Source organism: Primulina tabacum, chromosome 5 (assembly GCF_025594145.1).
Source record: "Primulina tabacum isolate GXHZ01 chromosome 5, ASM2559414v2, whole genome shotgun sequence".
Classification (NCBI taxonomy): Eukaryota; Viridiplantae; Streptophyta; class Magnoliopsida; order Lamiales; family Gesneriaceae; genus Primulina; species Primulina tabacum.
Genome location: NC_134554.1, coordinates 9,414,587 through 9,432,879, shown reverse-complemented (window position 1 = coordinate 9,432,879; position 18,293 = coordinate 9,414,587). Strand labels below are relative to the sequence as shown.

Genomic DNA, 18,293 nt, shown 5'->3' with positions numbered 1-18,293 from the left:
TAAATTTTGTATTTGTGTGTTATTTTATTAATTTATTATATTTATACCATTAAAACTATAGAAAAAACCAAAAACATTTTTTACGTTTAAATTCATATTAAACTTGATAAACTTATAAAACTTGAGCTTTGATTTCGACGTTTTGTCATACTTTTTAGAATATCATCTAAAAGTACGTGAATCACTCGATTTTTAGGAAAAAATTTATGTGAGACGGTTTTACGGGTCATATTTTGTGAGACGAATCACTTATTTGAGTCATCCATGAAAAAATATTGCTTTTTATGCTAAGAGTATTATTTTTTATTGTGAATATCGATATGGTTGACTAGTCTCACATATAAAGATTCGTGAGATCGTTTCACAATAAACCTACTCCAATTTTTAAGCATTATAATGTACACATGGTTATAACTTATAAGTCAATTTTGCAGATGGCAGGATCCAGAACAAACATATTCAATTTTTTTTCTATAGATCATAAAATTATTTGACTAAATCTATATTTCTAACTAGCATATTATTATATTTGAGATCTTTTTATTACCAAATACATCAAATTTTTTTTCCACTCACCGTAAAATACTCTTAATTTTATATTAAAAGAACTATATATATAATTTTTTAAAAGAAATAAAATAATACAAAATAAAAACTTAAATATTATATTTTAATTAAAAAACACTCTAATATTATTTTCTTTTTCATAAAAATATAATTTATTTACATAAAAATCTCATTTCAAGCAACGAAGAACGAAAGCCAAACATACTGCCAGCTTCGAGCCAAAGAAATGGCGCCCCAGGAAGGCGACAGTGATGCGATTGGCGCCTTAACTCTTGTTTGCACCGAACTGAACCCGTCTGAGAGTCTTGACGAGATCTTAATCTCGACGGCGGATATCCATAATTGGGACTTGCCTTCAATTTTGACTCACTCTGTAGTTAAAATTCGAGTCAATCGCAGCAGGTCAGTGATATAAATGTGATTTTTATTCACATGGCTGTTTGTATTTTCATATATTTTTTAATTTGATTTGTGGGGTGACATTAAATTAACAGGCTAATTGAAGAATCTTCGTATTTTCGGGGGCTCCTACTCGGAAGATTTTGGTATTTGATTTACTGAACGACTATATTTTGTATTCGCTGAAGCTTTTGCTGTCATTCAGCTGTATCTTTTTGTCTCAGTGAGTCTCGGCTGGATTCTGTAGCACTACATTGGAATCCGGAGTCGATTTTGAGTGTTTTGAGGTTTATATTTGGATGTCATCTGGATATTACTTCGGATAATTTTGTAACTCTGAGTGAGGTGATTTCTGTTCTTTTAAGTTGATTTATGGACGGTGATACGAGAAAAGATTGAGAGTTGAAGAATTGGAAAACGAAGAATTCAATTTCTGTGTATTCAAGAATGAAGTTCCATACAATTCTTAGGTGTTGTTTTCCTTTTATACAATGAATGAAAACTAAACTAACTGCTCGTAACGATGTGTACAACCAACTAACTGGATATTTCTCCACATGCTTTCTACTTCAACTGAATTACATAATCCTCAAGCTTCCTTGGTAATTTCCTTACTCTTCTTTGTTTATCTCCTACTGCGTCATCCCTACACGTTAGTATGATGTGACAACATGCCGTGGAAGCATCATATCTCACTCCCTTATCTTTCACCCGTGTGTGTTGTTGGGTTTGATAATTTCTGAGGATTACAACATTCATGTTGAGATGCCACTTAAATTTTATTTATCTTAATGAAGCAGACTGGTATGTTTTCTAGCTATAATATGATTGGATTGTTTACAAAGTTGACATGCTTGCTTGATCGTGCTAATACTTGCTCTATTACTTGAGGTTATGGTTTATGTTTCTTGTTTTCCGATTAGCAAATTGATTTATCGCTGTCTCAGATTGCAGCTTTTAGAGATTAATCTTTCATGTTCACACAAATGATTTTTTAAAATATAATTCTTAAAGCTCTCGAGTTGACTTAACTATCGGTGACTATGAATTTCCAACCCCTTCTACAACTAGCAGTTGACTTCGATGTCCCTAGTGATTGGCTAGTGGAAATATTTTAGTCCGTGATGGACTGTTATCTTAAAATGTGTTGTGTCATAATGTTTGAAATTAATTTTTTATGCTCTCAGGCGGCTTTATTTTTTGGGGTTGAGACACTTCTCTTGAAATGTCAAGTTTGGTTGAATGAAGTAACTTCATACAAAGGATTTCAATCGCCGCAACTTTGTCTAGATGGCTTGATTCATATCTGGAAGTATGGTTTGGAGCATGGTACGGTTTTTCATTCGGTTTAAATAAATACTTATATTTTGAATAACAATGGGCCTTAATTTATTTACATTAGTAATATGGAATTAAATCTTATAGATGGAAGTGGAATATGTTGCAGCAAATGATTCTATCCTTCAGCTTTGTACGAGCTATCTGGCAAGGAACTTTGTAAGTGTTTTGCAGTTGACACAGTTTTCTCTGAGTTTTGGTGTATCGATGCTTTTGTATAAGAAGGGTCGCCTTTTCTTTTGTAATATATCAACTTAAATATTTATAGTAATTTCAATGTCAGCTAAACTCATGGTAAGGTTTATCAGTCATGGTTGTGAATAAGTTTACCGTCCGTATATTGTCAATCCACATTCGATCTTTTTTTCTGCAGATGTGGGCATCATCATTTAACTCTTTCGCTGATATTCCTCACGAACTACTGTTCTCATGTATCAAGCATTCTGATTTGACTCTAGACAGGTGGGATGCTGTTATTGTTTTGAATACTAATATTCTGGAATTTCTGGTTTGTTGTTCATTCTTGACTGTTTTTCACAGCGAGAAGCACCTTTTTGATGCGATTCAAGTTTGGCTCACCGCAAAGACTGCGAAACCAGAGGGCTGGAGTAACAATGTAGACTCTGACGTGGTATGAATAGATTTTTATATCTTTTGTTAAGGCTGTATGATTTTTAACTTGATGGGTGTGCTCATACGATTGTGAGATGTAGATAATGATTTTTAACCTCGTGTTGTGAGTGAATTTTGTTTGTTTTTTTGTGTGCAAGTTTGGAGCCTAAAACGTAGCACTGAGCTGCTTGATAATATTTTTAAATTATATAATATACAGTTCAGTACTGTATTTTACTCCAACAAGATTAATATGTCAATGCAAGAACAAATTGTTTGGAATGATATCATTCAAAAACCCTTAATTTTTCAAAAATAAAAATAAACAAATCCGAAGTTCAGTATGCTTGGTATAGTATTGGCTTTTAAAACCACGAGTTCCCCCTACAGATTATACATTTTTTTATAGGGAATGTTACTGTAATGATCATGGGCTATCCCGATCTTGTGCATTTCCCTCACGGGCTTTCCACATGCGTCATTACTCACAGAACTCTCCACCCTGGCAGTGGAGTCCATGCCTCCTCAGGTTTCGATTCCAAGACCTCCAGGCTAAGTACTTGGAGTAGCTCAATTGGTACCAAGTTTTATGAATCTAAGTACTTATCCTGGAAGTCTTAGGATCGAGACTTGGGGAGGCGAAAGAAATCACTGCCAGGGGTGGTATATTGTTATGAGTAATGGCGCATGTGGAAAGCCCATGAGGGAAAAGGCCGCCTTTTATTATAATGGCCATGAGCTATCCCGATCTTGGGCCTTTTCCTAACGGGCTTTCCATATGCACCATTACTCACATAACTCTCCACCCTTGGCAGTGGAGTCCATGCCTCCCCAGGTTTCGATCCCAAAACCTCCAGGTTAAGTACTTGTATCTTTGAAACCTGGTACCAAAAGACAGAGGAGAGGCCAAACCAACTCACGGGCGTTGGAACTACTCTAAGGACTATCTCCTTTTTTAGTGCCGGCAGAAGTAGGTAATCAGGTCCCCTAAGACCTAAGAACTATTGTAGGGACTTCAACAACTTCTTTATCTATGGGACTGCTAATGCGGCGAGAGACTCAGTGGTAGTGTTGCCCTCTTCTTCACAAAATGGCTTTACCCATCTCTTAGTTGTGAGGTGATGGCATTCTCCTCAATCAAGCGGTTCTCCAAGGCGGAAAGAGCAAGCAAAGGTTAAGTTAAAGGGCTTTATTTTATATGGTATAGGGTTCTATTCCAAGGTACCAGGTTTCAAGGATCCAAGTACTTAGCCCGGAGCTTTTGGGATCGAAACCTGGGGAGGCATGGACTCCACTGCCAGAGATTGAGAGTTCTGTGAATAATGGCGCATGTGGAAAGCCCGTGAGGGAAAGGCTCAAGATCGGGATAGCCCATGGTCATTACAGTTACCGTAGAAGGTTTAGGATTTGGTGGAACAACTAGCAAAATGAAGAGTACTGAACTTAGAGTTTCAAGAATATTTATTGAAAACACTTAAACGGAATTGTAAATATTTGTATTTGTCCTTAACAGATACGAATAAATCTTCTACCGTTGTGGTTTGCCGCAGGTATGCCTTCTTGTATATTCTGAAACCTCTTTCATTTATCCGTGCAACGATGAATGATCTGTTGTGTTACCAGCCTGTCAATTTATCACTAATTTTTTGTTCTAGGGAAGCGGGGGTACCAATTTTTTTCAATGTTTGCTGATGAAGCAACTGGCACTATCCTTAGTCTTGCAAGACATCCTAATACAAGGTTGAAAGAAATATTCAAACAAGGTGACTTGAGTCACTTTAAAGTTCGTCTGACAAAATTTACACAGGTTTTTTTACATTTTGCTTTGTTCTTGTGTACTCAGCATTTTGTAGTCTTGATTCCTTAATTTTTCCTATTAAGTTATCAAAATTTGAGTTAGTCTCGATATTTTTCTCAGTGATTTGGTTTTAGTTGTCAATTTTTTTTAGGTGATATAGAGCTGTCAGTGTAATGATCACTGTAAGAACTATGACCTTTTTTATTATAAGATAAGTTATTAAAATTAGAGTTGTTGATAGGCCAGACTGTGTGGTTGCAAAGATCAACTTGCTGAAAGAATATCCATCTTTCTTTTTTCTCATATATCCATATAATAGTTCAAAACGAGACTATTGGTTCACTCATTGGTTTTGAAATGCGAGCGTCATGGATTATTTTGTGCATTTTGTTTGTGTATGTCAAGAATCTCTTTAAAACCTCTCGATAGCCAGTCTGTCAATTGGTATGTTTATTGGAAGATTATCTTGCCAAGAGTCAATCTCAATGTTAATTCCTCTTAAATTGTGCTTTATGTGCATAGTCTGCTGCAATTATTAAATACTTACTTTTTCCCATGCAATTCTACAGAAAGTGGATCTTTCTGGTTGCCCTCAGATTACACCGGGATTATTCCTGCTTTCCATTCTTCCTTCTGACAGTGCAGATTCGATGTTCAGAAAAATCATTGAGAAGTCTCCCATGAATTTTGCAAATGTTGGTTTGGACGGTTCTCTGATTTCACAGGCAACGGAACAGATGTTGAGTTTTGAGGCGGTGCAAGAAGTGGACATTTCAAACTGTCCATCACTTCCTCTTGGATTGGCCTTTGAATTTTTATGCAAGTCATTTCCATCTTTAAGAACATTGAAGGCAGCTTATTTTTTGAACTTCAAGACCCCAAAGTTGTGTCATTTCCTGCGAAAATTCCCTCTACTCACCAGTATTGACCTAACTCTGGACATTAGTCCTGTTATACCTGCCCGAGTATCTATTGTATCTTCCTCACAGATTCCAACACCACAAAAATCAATGCCGTTAGACGGATATGATTATCATTCTGCTGCCTCATTGTCTTTATTGTCCTGGCCATTTCTGTCAAATATAACTAAACTCACTTTGGACGGTCGAACGGACATAAATGGTAAGTTTCTCTCTCTCCATCTATCCCAGAGACATTATTAAATTTACTCAACAAATTTAAATAGTAAAAGAAGTGCTTTAAAAAGTCCATTGAATGGGTATCTGTTTATTGCCTGTATTGGCTAGAATTCTGTTACCAGAATCTAGATGTAGGGTCTGAATTACCATATTTGAATCTCACACAGTAATTACAAATTTATTGAGTTATTTGTAAAAATAGTGTGGTATTTCTAAATGAGACCATTCTAACTTACTAGTTTCGACTAAAAAATTTCTTTGAAAATACTAAATAACTGTATCCATCATTTCAAGCCTAAGAAAAGAAAAAATATTTATTAAAAATTTATGGATATAAGAAAATGGTTCACCAGTTTAACAATTAATTTTTGCTTGATTTTCTAGGTGTAAATAACTTTTACTTGGCAAACCTTTAATTGTTGAATTAGCATTTCATTGTTTGAGCAGATTCTGATCTCTATAACATATCAGAAGTCTGTGAATCCTTGAATTTTGTTAACATGAGAGGGTGCACATCTGTTACGGATTGTGGTTTGTCAGTGATGATTCTGAAATGCAAAAAGCTACATTCTATGGTGGCTTGTGATACTTCTTTTGGGAATAACTCCGCTCTAGCGCTTTGCTCCAGTATCTCCAGTAAAACTCAACAAAGTGAAAAATATTATCAGTCTATGCCTCATAAGCTTCAAACTCTACACATTGGTGGCTGTAATGGTATGTGATGGTTTACATTTCAGCTCTTCGTCCTAATCACTTTAACATTCACTGGATAAGTGATACTATTCTTTCTCCCTCGCATATGTTACATAGCAATGTGGGATGATATTCTTCTATAAAGTCGTGTCCAAATAAAGTCTCTTATTCTATGAATTTGCTATTGCTCTTCACTCATTTGCATGGCATAACACAAAATCAGAAGAGAGATTTCGAGAAATGACAGTGCAACTTGAGGATGAATTATCCTTTACCTGGTTAGTTCTAATGTTTAGTTTGATGAGAAGTCAAACTTCATAAGCATAACAGTTTAGATATTAAATGTTTTTATCAACTCTAGTATCAGGAGACTAACATCACAGTCAACATAGAGAAAGAAATCCTCCATTTCATCTTACACATTGTTGAACTCTGGAAGAGACAATGGTACATATGTTTATACATGAAAGCACAGCATAAATTTCCTCAACACTTCTCTTTATTCAATCTTTTTGCCAGGGATAGATGGAACGATTCTATCCGAGCTTATGTTGGGAGCAGGTCATTTAAGAAGTCTCTGCCTCAGGGAAATTCAACTTGTTGATGATGCCCTTTACAGGTTTCAGGGATCCTCCTTGCAGATGCTTGATGTTTCAGAAACCAAGGTGTGAAGGATGTCATAAAGTAGCATTAATCTTTTTTCTTACATGATAAATCTCTTTTCACCACTCATATTGTTTCATGGTAGTTGTTTTAGGAATTTGGACAAATAAGACACTTTGCATTTGTTAATTTCCTTGATTAGCTTCAACTTGTCAAACAGAAACTAAATGACTTCTCTAAAGCTTCTCTAAGTAGACCAACTAACTAAAATTATCTGCAATATGAACTTTATTAACTATCCACTTTTTAATATAAAACTTGAGTTGAACAGCATCCCCATCTAATCTTTAACTTTGTGCTTAAACTATTCCAGGTTTCTTGCAATGCTTTGTCTCGTGTTATTTGCCGAAATCTTGATCTAAAATTTTTGAAAACAAGAGGCTGCACACAACTTGTACAAGAGCAAATTGGAACCAAAGAGACAAAATTGTGTCTGTCATCATTTTCTCCAAAAGAGTTGTTCTCAGACCTTGGCAAATCCTGCCAATTGGAGGAGATTGAACTTGGATGGGGATTTTCATTTCTGTCATTTGGAGCCCTAAAACCAGCAATCAGAACTTTACGAACTCTAACTATTGGTTTAGGTGCATCCTTGGGTCTTGAAGGCTTGAAGCTCATACCCATCACCTGTCCATTGCTTGAGATGGTGGTTCTTTATTTTCAGGTAATTGAAAAAATTTTAATTACAAATTCACAAGTTTGACTAAATAGCACGAATTAACTGCAGACATATGGTGTCAAGTTTTTATATAGTGATGGACAAAAAGGGTTGTCGTTCTACTTGACTAACTATATAAAAACTTGATGGAGAAAAGGGTTGTCGTTCTACCAGACTAACTAGCAAGTACCAAATAAAGTTATTTAAACTATATTTAACATATGATATTGGAGTTAATAATTTTAAAAAAAAATAAAAATAACTCAAATTCTAAACTAAACAAGTGTAGATCGCAAGGGAAAAGTCGATGGGTAATTATTATCAAGATTTCAGTTCACTTATTGTAATCTCTTATGATTCTTTTATTATTTTCTATTGAATTTTCATTTTTTCTGTGGTTACGGGTTTCTTGATTGATTTGATATAGTCTCTCGAACTATATCAGATTAAATATTAATTTGTAACAATTAAATCTCTTTAAATCATTCAACAAATTAATATTGCATTAAATTTTATGAAAATCACTAGCCTTTGGTATAATGTCTATGTCTAGCACATATGTGTTTGATTTTATCTCTCGATTTAGATCTAAATCTAAATCATGTCATGAATTATTCTATCTTATTATGATTTCATCTCTCAATCTGAATTATTATACATAAAATTGTTCAAAGGTGATCAATATTTGAAAGCATTAAAAATAATAAAACATTGATGTAATACAAGATTAATTTTTTCGCCATTCATATTATTAGTTTTTATTTATTATTATCTAGATTTTTAAGTTGCTTAAATGCAATGGAATTAGAAGTTTTATAAGTATTTTAAGTACCTTAGAACTGTTGGTATTTCAAGGGCATTGGGACTAGTATTTTAGTTATATTAGAATTATAGATATCCTACTTGGTCTAGGATTAGAATTAGTATTGTATATGAGTCTATTACTTGTATTCAAAAACATAAAATTCAACGTTAATAATATTCCAGTTTTATATTGTTCTCTCAGTTGAGCTGAGTTTAATGGTTTCGTTAGAAACAATTCTCCGCTGCACCAAACATGCACTCTGAAATTTCAGGAATTCAATCAAATAACTATTAAATCATAGATTCAAAACAAAGGATCATATGATCTTGGTAAAATAATTTAGTTTATAATATGAATAAATTGGATCTGCAACCTTAGAAAACAATTTCAACTCAAATATAAGATGAGTGGGAATTAGGAACAAGAAACAAATATGAATTTGGTCCGTCATTGACCTGTTGCTTTTCCCTTTGTTTTCTTCCCCGTTTCCTTCCACCTTGAATTTCTCGGGACCTTCTGTTTTTTTCCCCTGAAAATAGCAGTCTTTTCTCCTTCGATTCGGTCTCTTGCTTGCTGTCTTTTAATAACAAAAAATATTGTTCCTCCTCCGTTCTTTTCCTTGCTTGCAAGAGCACAACATGTTAAATTCCTTCTCAGAAAAGTCCAACCTTCATCCATTGCTGCTACATCTTTCTTTTCAGTCACCATCTTTTCTCATAACCTATTCATGCTTTGTCTTCTTTTAAAGTTCTTTCTTTCTGTTGACCAAATTTGCACCACACGGTCCAACCAGAAAGAGTCGTGTCTCATTTTCTTTTAAACTATCCAACCATGCACGCAACATTGACATGGGTGCCGCCTTACTTTTATGTTTTTACTTGTTTCTTTCTTGAATTTTGGGGCTGCAGACTTCCTTTGATACTTGTCAATTATATACGTGGTCTTGAGATCTTGTTTTTGAAGGTTATCTCATTATCTTCTATCAGTTGTACTTGTGATAACTTAGGAGTAAATGTAGAGCTTAGAAGTTGACTAGTTGAGTTTGTCTTCAAATGTCTTATTTTGCATCCCAATTGACAGTTGACTCACAAAAGATTTATTGAATGATTTGATGGGGTGGAAAGGCTTTTATAGTAGCTATATGGAGTCGGATTTCTCTTATAATTCTTCTTTTCTTGAGAGCCAAAAAGAACTTTTAGTAAAGTGGCCATCAGTAGAAATCGTTGCGCGACTGTTATCCTTCTGTAATGCTGCAATATTTGAATTCTGTTATAAAGCCACTGTATTTTTGTACTTACCCATTAGTCCGTACATCTTTTTTTTCGAATCCTGTTTCTTTTCATTGTTGTAACTGCTACAAGCCAGTAATTTCCATTAAATATATTCTTACTTCTTGTTCATAGGTGATATCAGATTCAGCAATAACCAAACTTATAAAAACACTTCCACACTTGAGATCCTTGTCTTTGTGCTATTGTTTTGGTGGCATATCCTCATTAAGCTTCAGGTTCAAGATGCCAAATTTAATGAAGTTGAAACTTGAAAGAGTAACACCATGGATGACCAATGAAGATTTGATGATTATGGCTGATAATTGTACAAATTTAAATACTCTTTCATTGAAAGGATGCACATTGCTTAATTCAGGTGAATGTCTTGTCTAAAAATCTTAATAAGCGTGGATTAGCTCAATGTTTGTAAATGCAAAACTTTCTTTTGAGTTTTTTTTTCTTACTCTATTTGCTTATTATTGTGTGAGAGGTGGCTCAGAAGCAAAAAGTTATACTGCCACATAATAAAATGAAAGTTTGTTCCTTGCTTTGCCTTATCTATCCCAGAATCACAAAATATTATTTCAAGAAGTTGGCCCGGTTTGACATCTCTCCATCTTGAGGTTTGTTGCCACCATTCTCTGGGTTCCTTTCATTACTATGTGTGGGCAGATCTTTGTAGTTCTTTTGCATAGTAGGCTGCTTTAGTTATTTTCACATCATTGGCACTTTGTCATGTCCACTGCTTTCAGGAATGTGGAGAAATTACAGCCAATGGTATCAAACCCCTTTTCAACTGTTGTGCTCTTGAAGATCTTGTGCTACGTCACACTGTGAGCGCTGCCAATCCTTTCTTTTGCAGTTGGTTAGGGTTTTTCTCAAATAATGTATTGACCAGCATTATTCTTTTTTGATGCATGATACTAAGATGGTACATGTCACGGGAATATCTTATTTTGAAAAATTGAATATCTCAATTTGGTGTTTGCATCACCTGAGTTGCAAGAGATTCTATTGATAACATACCAAGTTGATATTTCAACTTGTGTTGGGATTCCACGTAGGGAGCAAAACAATTACGCATTTTCAGTCCCTATTGGCTTGAGAAATCTGATTAGGCATCCTGCCACCATTTAATTGTTGATTTCTCTTTTGTGCGAAACTTATTTAACCCACTATAATTTTCCGATTACTATTTTGCATTTAGATTCGTACACAACTGCAAAAGACAATGGGGGACGCCTTTTTCAAGGATGAGATTGTTTGTTCTACAATGATATAAAGGTCCCTGGTGGTGTATTTCTTAGATGAGTCACTCAGTAATTAGTGTTTGATTCAAAATTAAAAATAGCCATAAAACAAGTACCCACTGTGTAATTGTGTTGCATGTTTTAGCAGGGAGCCCATCTGTGAGTTTTGTTCACATTAGGCATGATGTTTTTTATTCTTAATATATGGGCAATTGCGATATCCTTCAATTCAGCCTCACTAGCTTATTTGCTTGTTTTAAACAATCTCTGATGTTCATCGAAACTATAGGGCCCTGGAATTCCTAGAAACTTCATAATTGATGCTGCTTCCAAGGTACGCATAGCTATTCTGGTGATTGTTGCTTAGTAGACATTGAACTGTCTCAATGCGTACCAAAATTGTGCCTCTATCACGACTGCAGTTGCCAATGCTTCGTAAAATATCACTTGACATATGTGATGCTACCGATGGCGATTATGACCTTCCAAGTGTAAGTTGGACTGGATCATCAATTTCTCATATCCCCTCCCCAGCCCATCTTCCCACTCATAATTGAAGCCTGCCACCTTTTGCAAGCTATCATGTCTTACACGTGCATGATTCAGTTTCACGACAGATATTTCCTCGGTATTGTTAAAATCGCAAGATGCAAGCTTAAAAGATGCACTTTAGATCTTCACAACTTGGAGGCTCGAAGAATCCCCGTGCATATGGAGACGTTGGCCCTCGTGTGGAACAGCGAAACACTTACAAGAACTGTGGTGAAGGAAAGATTATAGCGCTCAAACAAGAAGCTAAGTCTTTGATGTGGTATAAATCATTTCTGTTTATTTTTTAACAAAACAGACTAGCACGCAGCAACATGTATAATATCCACTGGAGACTAGATTTATTTTTCTTCTATGTAAAAATTTAGAATTCATTTTACTTGGTCGGGTGATTGGTATCGATTTGCTTGCATGGCAGTGGAGATTAGGCGATGCACTATGGTATTGTTTTTCCATGAAAGATTCTCTTTGCCCATCCTTCAGAAAATTCTGTACTTTGAAATTAACTCTCTACTAATATACTTCTTTTACAATAGCCCAAGTTACCTAATTTTGGATCACGTACGCTTCAAACTCCTAATTGTAAAGATTAATTATTAGAACGGGAAGGACATGTATTATTGGGTCCAGCTTTGTGAATAGGTGTTATACCTCTACTAATGATAACAAAGTAACTTCGGTATTTTTCAAATCATACAACTCAAACGAGTATTTAATATGTTCAATTATTGCACCTAATCAGACATTAAGTTATTTATGATTCTTTATTTTATTATTGTAAATGAATATATGCTATTAGTAAAAATATATTTGTTGGCAAAAACTTGTGTGAGACGGTCTCACGGGTCGTATTTTGTGAGACATATTTCTTATTTGGGTCATCCATGAAAAATTATTACTTTTTATGCTAAGAGTATTATTTTTTATTGTAAATATCGGTAGGGTTGACCCGTCTCAAAGATAAAGATTCATGAGATCGTCTCACAATAGACCAACTCATATTTGTTTGGTACAGTTAATAAGCTATAAGTTTTCAAATTTTGTTTGATATTTTTTAATAAAGAAATAAAAAAAGATCTTACAATCAATCAAAATAGATTTTTGACACCTTACTTGATATCTTATAAGTCGACTCAATTTTTTTTGAAAATATCTTATTTAACATTCACTTTTCTAAAATATCATTATATATTTTGTTAAATTCCCACTAAGTCCTCCATTTTTTTTTATAAATTTTTAACTTAACAAATTTACTTGAAAAAATTAAGTATACTATTAAATATTTATTTTTCCAAAAATATCCATTTTTATAAATTATAAATATTAAATAGTTTTATCTTTTAAATATAGATTTAACATTTTTTATATCAAATTTAAAACTATTTTCACACACACGGATATAACTACTTACGTTATCTTCATAATATTATATATTTTTAGTAATATTATCTTATAATAATAAATATGTCAATATCTTTAAGTTGTTTAAAATAAGTTCATCTAAATATATTAACAATTTATTTTCATAATAAGATTATTAAATCAATAAAACAATTTATGCCAAACACCCTTGACCCGTTCAACATATAAGAATAGCCTGCGGCTTTGTGCGGCCATGTTAACTTGGAACACAAATCAATTATTTTCAACTGTGATAATGTGTTGTACATATGGTATGCGCCATTTTTTGGCTGTCTTTTTTGCTGAAAACAGTCGTTAGTATATAAATTAAATTAAATAACTCAAATAAAAGAAAATAACAACTGAATTTTTTGGACGCCCCCTTAATTAAAGACAGACACAACGAACATTTTGCAAATCCGTCGTTAATCGTTAATTGTAAAATGTTCCTTATTGTAATGAGCAACAAATTTATGTTAATTAAGGCGCCAAAAAATTCAGTTATTTTTCTTTAAAGACGGATTTTGCAAAATCGGTTGCTGATCAATTAACAATAAAAGAGTCGCAATTAATTTTTGGACGCCAACAACAATAAGCATATACCTAAAAACAATCGATACTTTCTAATAAACTGATTACACAAGTAAGTCTGACACTGTCTCATAAAAAGAATATTTTTTCATTAGTGATCCAAATAAAAGAAATGTCTCACAAAATTGACTTATAAGACCGTTTCACAAGAGTTTTTGTGATCACAGGATGGTGGTACCGAGTATATTACAAAATGTAACTGGAAATCGAACCGGTGTAGACCATTCTTTACTGCACCGTAGTGGTATTAACTTCAGGATATTGTTTTTATCATACCAAGCATATCAAGGCCCTTGAGTTGCTGTATGTGGGTGGTGGTTGGATTGAAGTAGCTATATGTATTCTCAAGGCATGGCAATGCATTTGAGAAAGCCGGAATGACAAGACATTGGGTCCAAATGGGATGAAAAAGATGATGCATCGGAGGCTATCAGCGACAAGTCCAGGCCACACTAAAATGCGTCAGCAGGCTTGTTAAAACATGAATAAGTTTTTTTTTATACGGAGAGCTTTGTGAAGGATCGTTTGGTGATTTGTAATTCGACCACAAACTTATATTAAAAAAGGAATTATCCAGTGCTTGGAAGTCGAACGATTAATATTGAAGAAAATGGACCGATGTCAAAGAAGTGATTGGCCTCACTCTGGAGGGGAAACAGCTAAACCACCCTACGTTTCTGTCTCTTCATCCTGGAAACTGTTTCAATGAAAAAAGTTACTCTCTTCGTTTGACTGGAATCTCAATCTAAAATCAATCAAGATCAAAGAACAACAAAAAGGAAAAGGAGATTATACCCAAACTTTAGCATGGCGACGTTGCATGCCTGATTTGTTTGGTTACCTAAAACAAAATCATTTTTTTTAGAAAAATTACACATAAAATTTATTTTATTTGTGCGGCAGATTATTCTGCCAGCCTCCACATCCACCAAAGCGGCAGCGGCACCACGGCAACCATTCCCCGGAGAACAGCGTCTCTTTTCTGACGGAAAGGCAGAATGGCCGCTGGAAACGCCGCTTTTCTTGCTCTCTCTGTTGCAATTAAACATAAATTGTTGTTGGTGTGAATTTCTAACCACATAATGATATATTTATAGGAAGCAAATTAGGGTTTCACGCGTCTGTGACAAGATTTATAATTTGGGTAATCTAATTATCTCCTTTTCGATAAGGTTAACAAAATAAGATATAATATTACCCATATATTGCTATTATTTAATTAAAAAATCTTATGGAATATTATTCAACTCTTAGTATATTGTGTAAACATTCCATGTATTTGTAATTATATATTTTCGATTGTTTTTTAATGGATGAATTTGATTTTCCCACAATTAAGAACACAATTGTCTATGTTTGAATAGAGGTAAATCCAAAATCACTAAAATTAAATTTATTCAAACAAATTAAATGAATTTAGAATCATGATTTGGTATATCATAATTTTGAATTAATTTATCAAACCAAAAGCAATCTTTTAATAATGATGATGAATTGATGATGATGATTTTAAAATATCCCATATACTATATTGTATCTTAAAATTGTATTCATGTTATCGAGGTCATTAACTAGAATAATTATTATATAGTATAATACCAACCAAAAAAAAAAAATTCTAAAAATTAAAGCATACATATCAATAGCAAATCTAATATATATATTTTTTTCAATCTAACAATTGCAATCTCTATATATTCTTTTTATTTCATGATCGTGTTGGTATTTAATTCCATTTTCCTTTTATTTATTCGTCAAATTTAATTCAATTTTTCCTTGTCATTCATCTTGTAAAAATTAATGGTCTTTTGGCTCACGGGATGAGATAAGCAAGCATTGACAAAGTACGGATGACAAGCTATCATTTACAAATGGAAATATTGTAAGATGAATTAGATGATAAAAAGACTGAAGATTCATAAACATAAAATTTGAATCAAACTGATTCTAATCTAAAAATACAAACCAACTGAATAAAAAAATTCAACTGAATAAAAAAATTCAAATTTGGGTAAAAAAAATGAAATTACCTTTAATCAGAGAAGAGATGAGGTATGACAGCTATGTGTGCAGCGACAGATCTGTAATACAAACAAATATAAATACGTACCCAAATGAAGAAAAAAAAATAGACAAAAATAAAAAATAAGAGTAGTTGATGGAGGTGGCGGAGAGTTGGGGGGATGGCGACGGGTGTGGATGGTGGGGCGGATGACGGCGACGAACACGTGAAATTGAGATTTCTAGGTCTTGAGCGAGTGGGCGTTACAAGAGACACCACAGCTTATATATCAGTCTCAAATTAGAGACCAAATGCTAATTTCGGGTTCTAATTAGCGACCGGCGTTTGAAAATTGGTCGCAAATTTTTTAAAAAGTGAACGGTTTAAGATATAATTTAATAACTTCGGTTTCAAATAATTATAGACCGGTTCTTTATCGGTCTCTAATTCAATTATAAAATCGTGTTTTATTTTAGTGACATGTAAATGAATAACATATTGATTTATTACTATAATCTTGTGTAGAACTTGATTAAATTATGAGACGAAACAATTATGAATAATCAATTAATGTCTTATCATATGCACCAAACGATTTGCCGTGTTTTTATTGTAATGACATATAAATGAATAACATATTGATTTATGACTATAACCTTGTGTAGAACTTGATTCAATTATGAGACGAAACAATTATGAATAATCTATTAGTGTCTTTTTATCTGCACCAAACGATTTATATTATAAAGTAATTTATGTTATATATAATATAAACTAAACCAAAATATTGATTGATTTATACACATTTCTCTCTTTTTTTTCTTTTTTATTTTTTTTGTGTTTTTTGTCTGAATGAAATTGACTCATCAATGGAAAAAAAAAAATTGTTCATAATTTTAAATTGAATACATCATACTTTAAAATCGACCAACTTGTCTAAATACGTACAGTTAACAACAAATACTAGGCATATATATCATAAGGTCAAGACTTGATTTGCTGACTTGAGGAGATTGTGGTGCCAACATTGGATTGATCTTCATTTGCATTATTTGCACCATTTTATTTTATTTTTGAAAATATTATTTGCACCATCTGAAGCGCGCGCACACACACACCTATATATATTGATACCCCATGGATGACCCACTATCCCTGTCTCATCTCTTGTCCAGATGGAAGACAAGCCCAACACGAACCCAGGTATTCCCCTATAAATACCAGGATCGGATGTATAACTAATTCATTCAATATATTATTTTTCAGCAGCACCCCTTAGCTGCTCCCCCTTATATCTTCAGTCTCTGACTTGAGCGTCGGAGGGTTACGCCGGGACACCCTCTCGTCCCCTTTCTAACGGTCTCCTTTGTGATGGCAGGCTCAAGACAAATTCGAAACCTATGTCTGGATTAGTGTTATTTGCTGGAACCGGACCCTTAATTTTCAGTGAATATATATATATATATGTATATATATATATATATAATATATAAAAGTAATATGTTTTGATTTTAATCATTTTCTTCATTTCTAAAAAAATCTCTTGATTTTTATTTAAAAACCGTTCTTGGATGACACTTTTTCAAAAATGATTTACAAAAATCTTATCCAAAAACATACTTTAAATTTTTTTTTTACTTATAAAACACTAAAAATATTTTTAAAATTCTTGTCAAAACGGGAACCATATAGTTCTAAAAAGATTTTAATTTTACTTGGGGGTTTCAGGCTTTTGATATTCCATCTGGGTGATAAACGCAATTTATCCTGACATTCTCCATTCTACTCCAACTATTTTTAAATACACAGAGTTATAAGGAACGATTTTCAATGCAAAATAATTATGTCAGTTAATTTTTTTTAAGACATAATAAATAAGCTAGAAAAAAATATTATTTTACTTGGATGGATTTTCGGGTTGTAGATTGTTTGGGACAGAAAGTATTTGTGCAAGTCAATTAAAAACAACTTGCCGATTTTTCGAGTTACGGTCATGCAATTGAAATCGAGATGGAGATGGTATAATCAATCGGGAAATAATTCAGCACAAATTAGTTTTTATTTGAATGCTCTCTGCTAAACTGTATAACTCTCTGTTTTCTTAATTTTATTATTGATATAATATGCAGGTATTTGAGTTTTTTTTTTGGAACAAATATATGATTTGTTTTAAATTAATTATATCATGGTATCTGATATGTTTAAACATCATAATTTTAAACAAATATAATCATTATTATATAATATGTATTTTTAAAAATAAAAATTTCGAAGACTTCACAGGAGGGTAGAATTTTCCAGTGTCTCTTTTTTTCTTCCTCAATTCCCAAGGTTTTATTTAATGACACACGTTAAAGGCCAATTAAAATCACTTCTAATTTAATTTTTTATCTGTCCATATGCCGACCTTTTTTTTAAAAAAAAATTTTAATGTCCATTCAATTTTAACCAAAATCTTTATGTTCAAGTATTTTTAAATGAAAAGGAGAAGGGACAGATGGATAACAAGCAAAAGTTAATTAAATCTAAATGCTAAATGTTGCATATATAAGTACAA

At 33.1% G+C, this 18,293-nt stretch overlaps 1 protein-coding gene and 1 long non-coding RNA gene across 5 annotated transcripts; one reads left to right on the top strand and one right to left on the bottom strand.

Annotated features, from left to right (window-relative positions):
- The first annotated feature begins 736 nt into the window (after positions 1 to 736).
- LOC142546292 (BTB/POZ domain-containing protein FBL11) lies at positions 737 to 12,184 on the top strand. 4 transcript variants are annotated; one of them, XR_012820454.1, is made up of 19 exons: positions 737 to 969; positions 1,062 to 1,112; positions 1,191 to 1,311; positions 2,154 to 2,295; positions 2,414 to 2,463; positions 2,678 to 2,766; positions 2,845 to 2,935; positions 4,430 to 4,466; positions 4,572 to 4,723; positions 5,284 to 5,836; positions 6,301 to 6,567; positions 7,066 to 7,211; positions 7,523 to 7,873; positions 10,076 to 10,319; positions 10,511 to 10,566; positions 10,696 to 10,808; positions 11,483 to 11,527; positions 11,616 to 11,684; positions 11,800 to 11,950. XR_012820454.1 is itself a non-coding variant. In XM_075653931.1 (19 exons), the coding sequence occupies exons 1-19, from the start codon at positions 794 to 796 to the stop codon at positions 11,971 to 11,973; spliced, it is 2,895 nt and encodes a 964-aa protein (XP_075510046.1). In that variant the 5' UTR covers positions 737 to 793; the 3' UTR covers positions 11,974 to 12,184. The 4 variants fall into 4 exon arrangements, 3 of the variants coding, with proteins under 3 accessions (XP_075510046.1, XP_075510047.1, XP_075510048.1); XM_075653931.1 differs by having other exon boundaries at positions 10,696 to 10,776; positions 11,800 to 12,184; XM_075653933.1 differs by lacking the exon at positions 1,191 to 1,311 and having other exon boundaries at positions 882 to 969; positions 2,392 to 2,463; positions 10,696 to 10,776; positions 11,800 to 12,184.
- A 1,237-nt stretch (positions 12,185 to 13,421) lies between these two features.
- LOC142544714 (uncharacterized) lies at positions 13,422 to 16,061 on the bottom strand. The gene is made up of 3 exons (XR_012820088.1): positions 15,765 to 16,061; positions 14,530 to 14,766; positions 13,422 to 14,431 (listed from the first exon to the last, which is right to left on the bottom strand). It is a non-coding gene; the product is annotated as an uncharacterized LOC142544714 (long non-coding RNA).
- Positions 16,062 to 18,293: the final 2,232 nt, after the last annotated feature.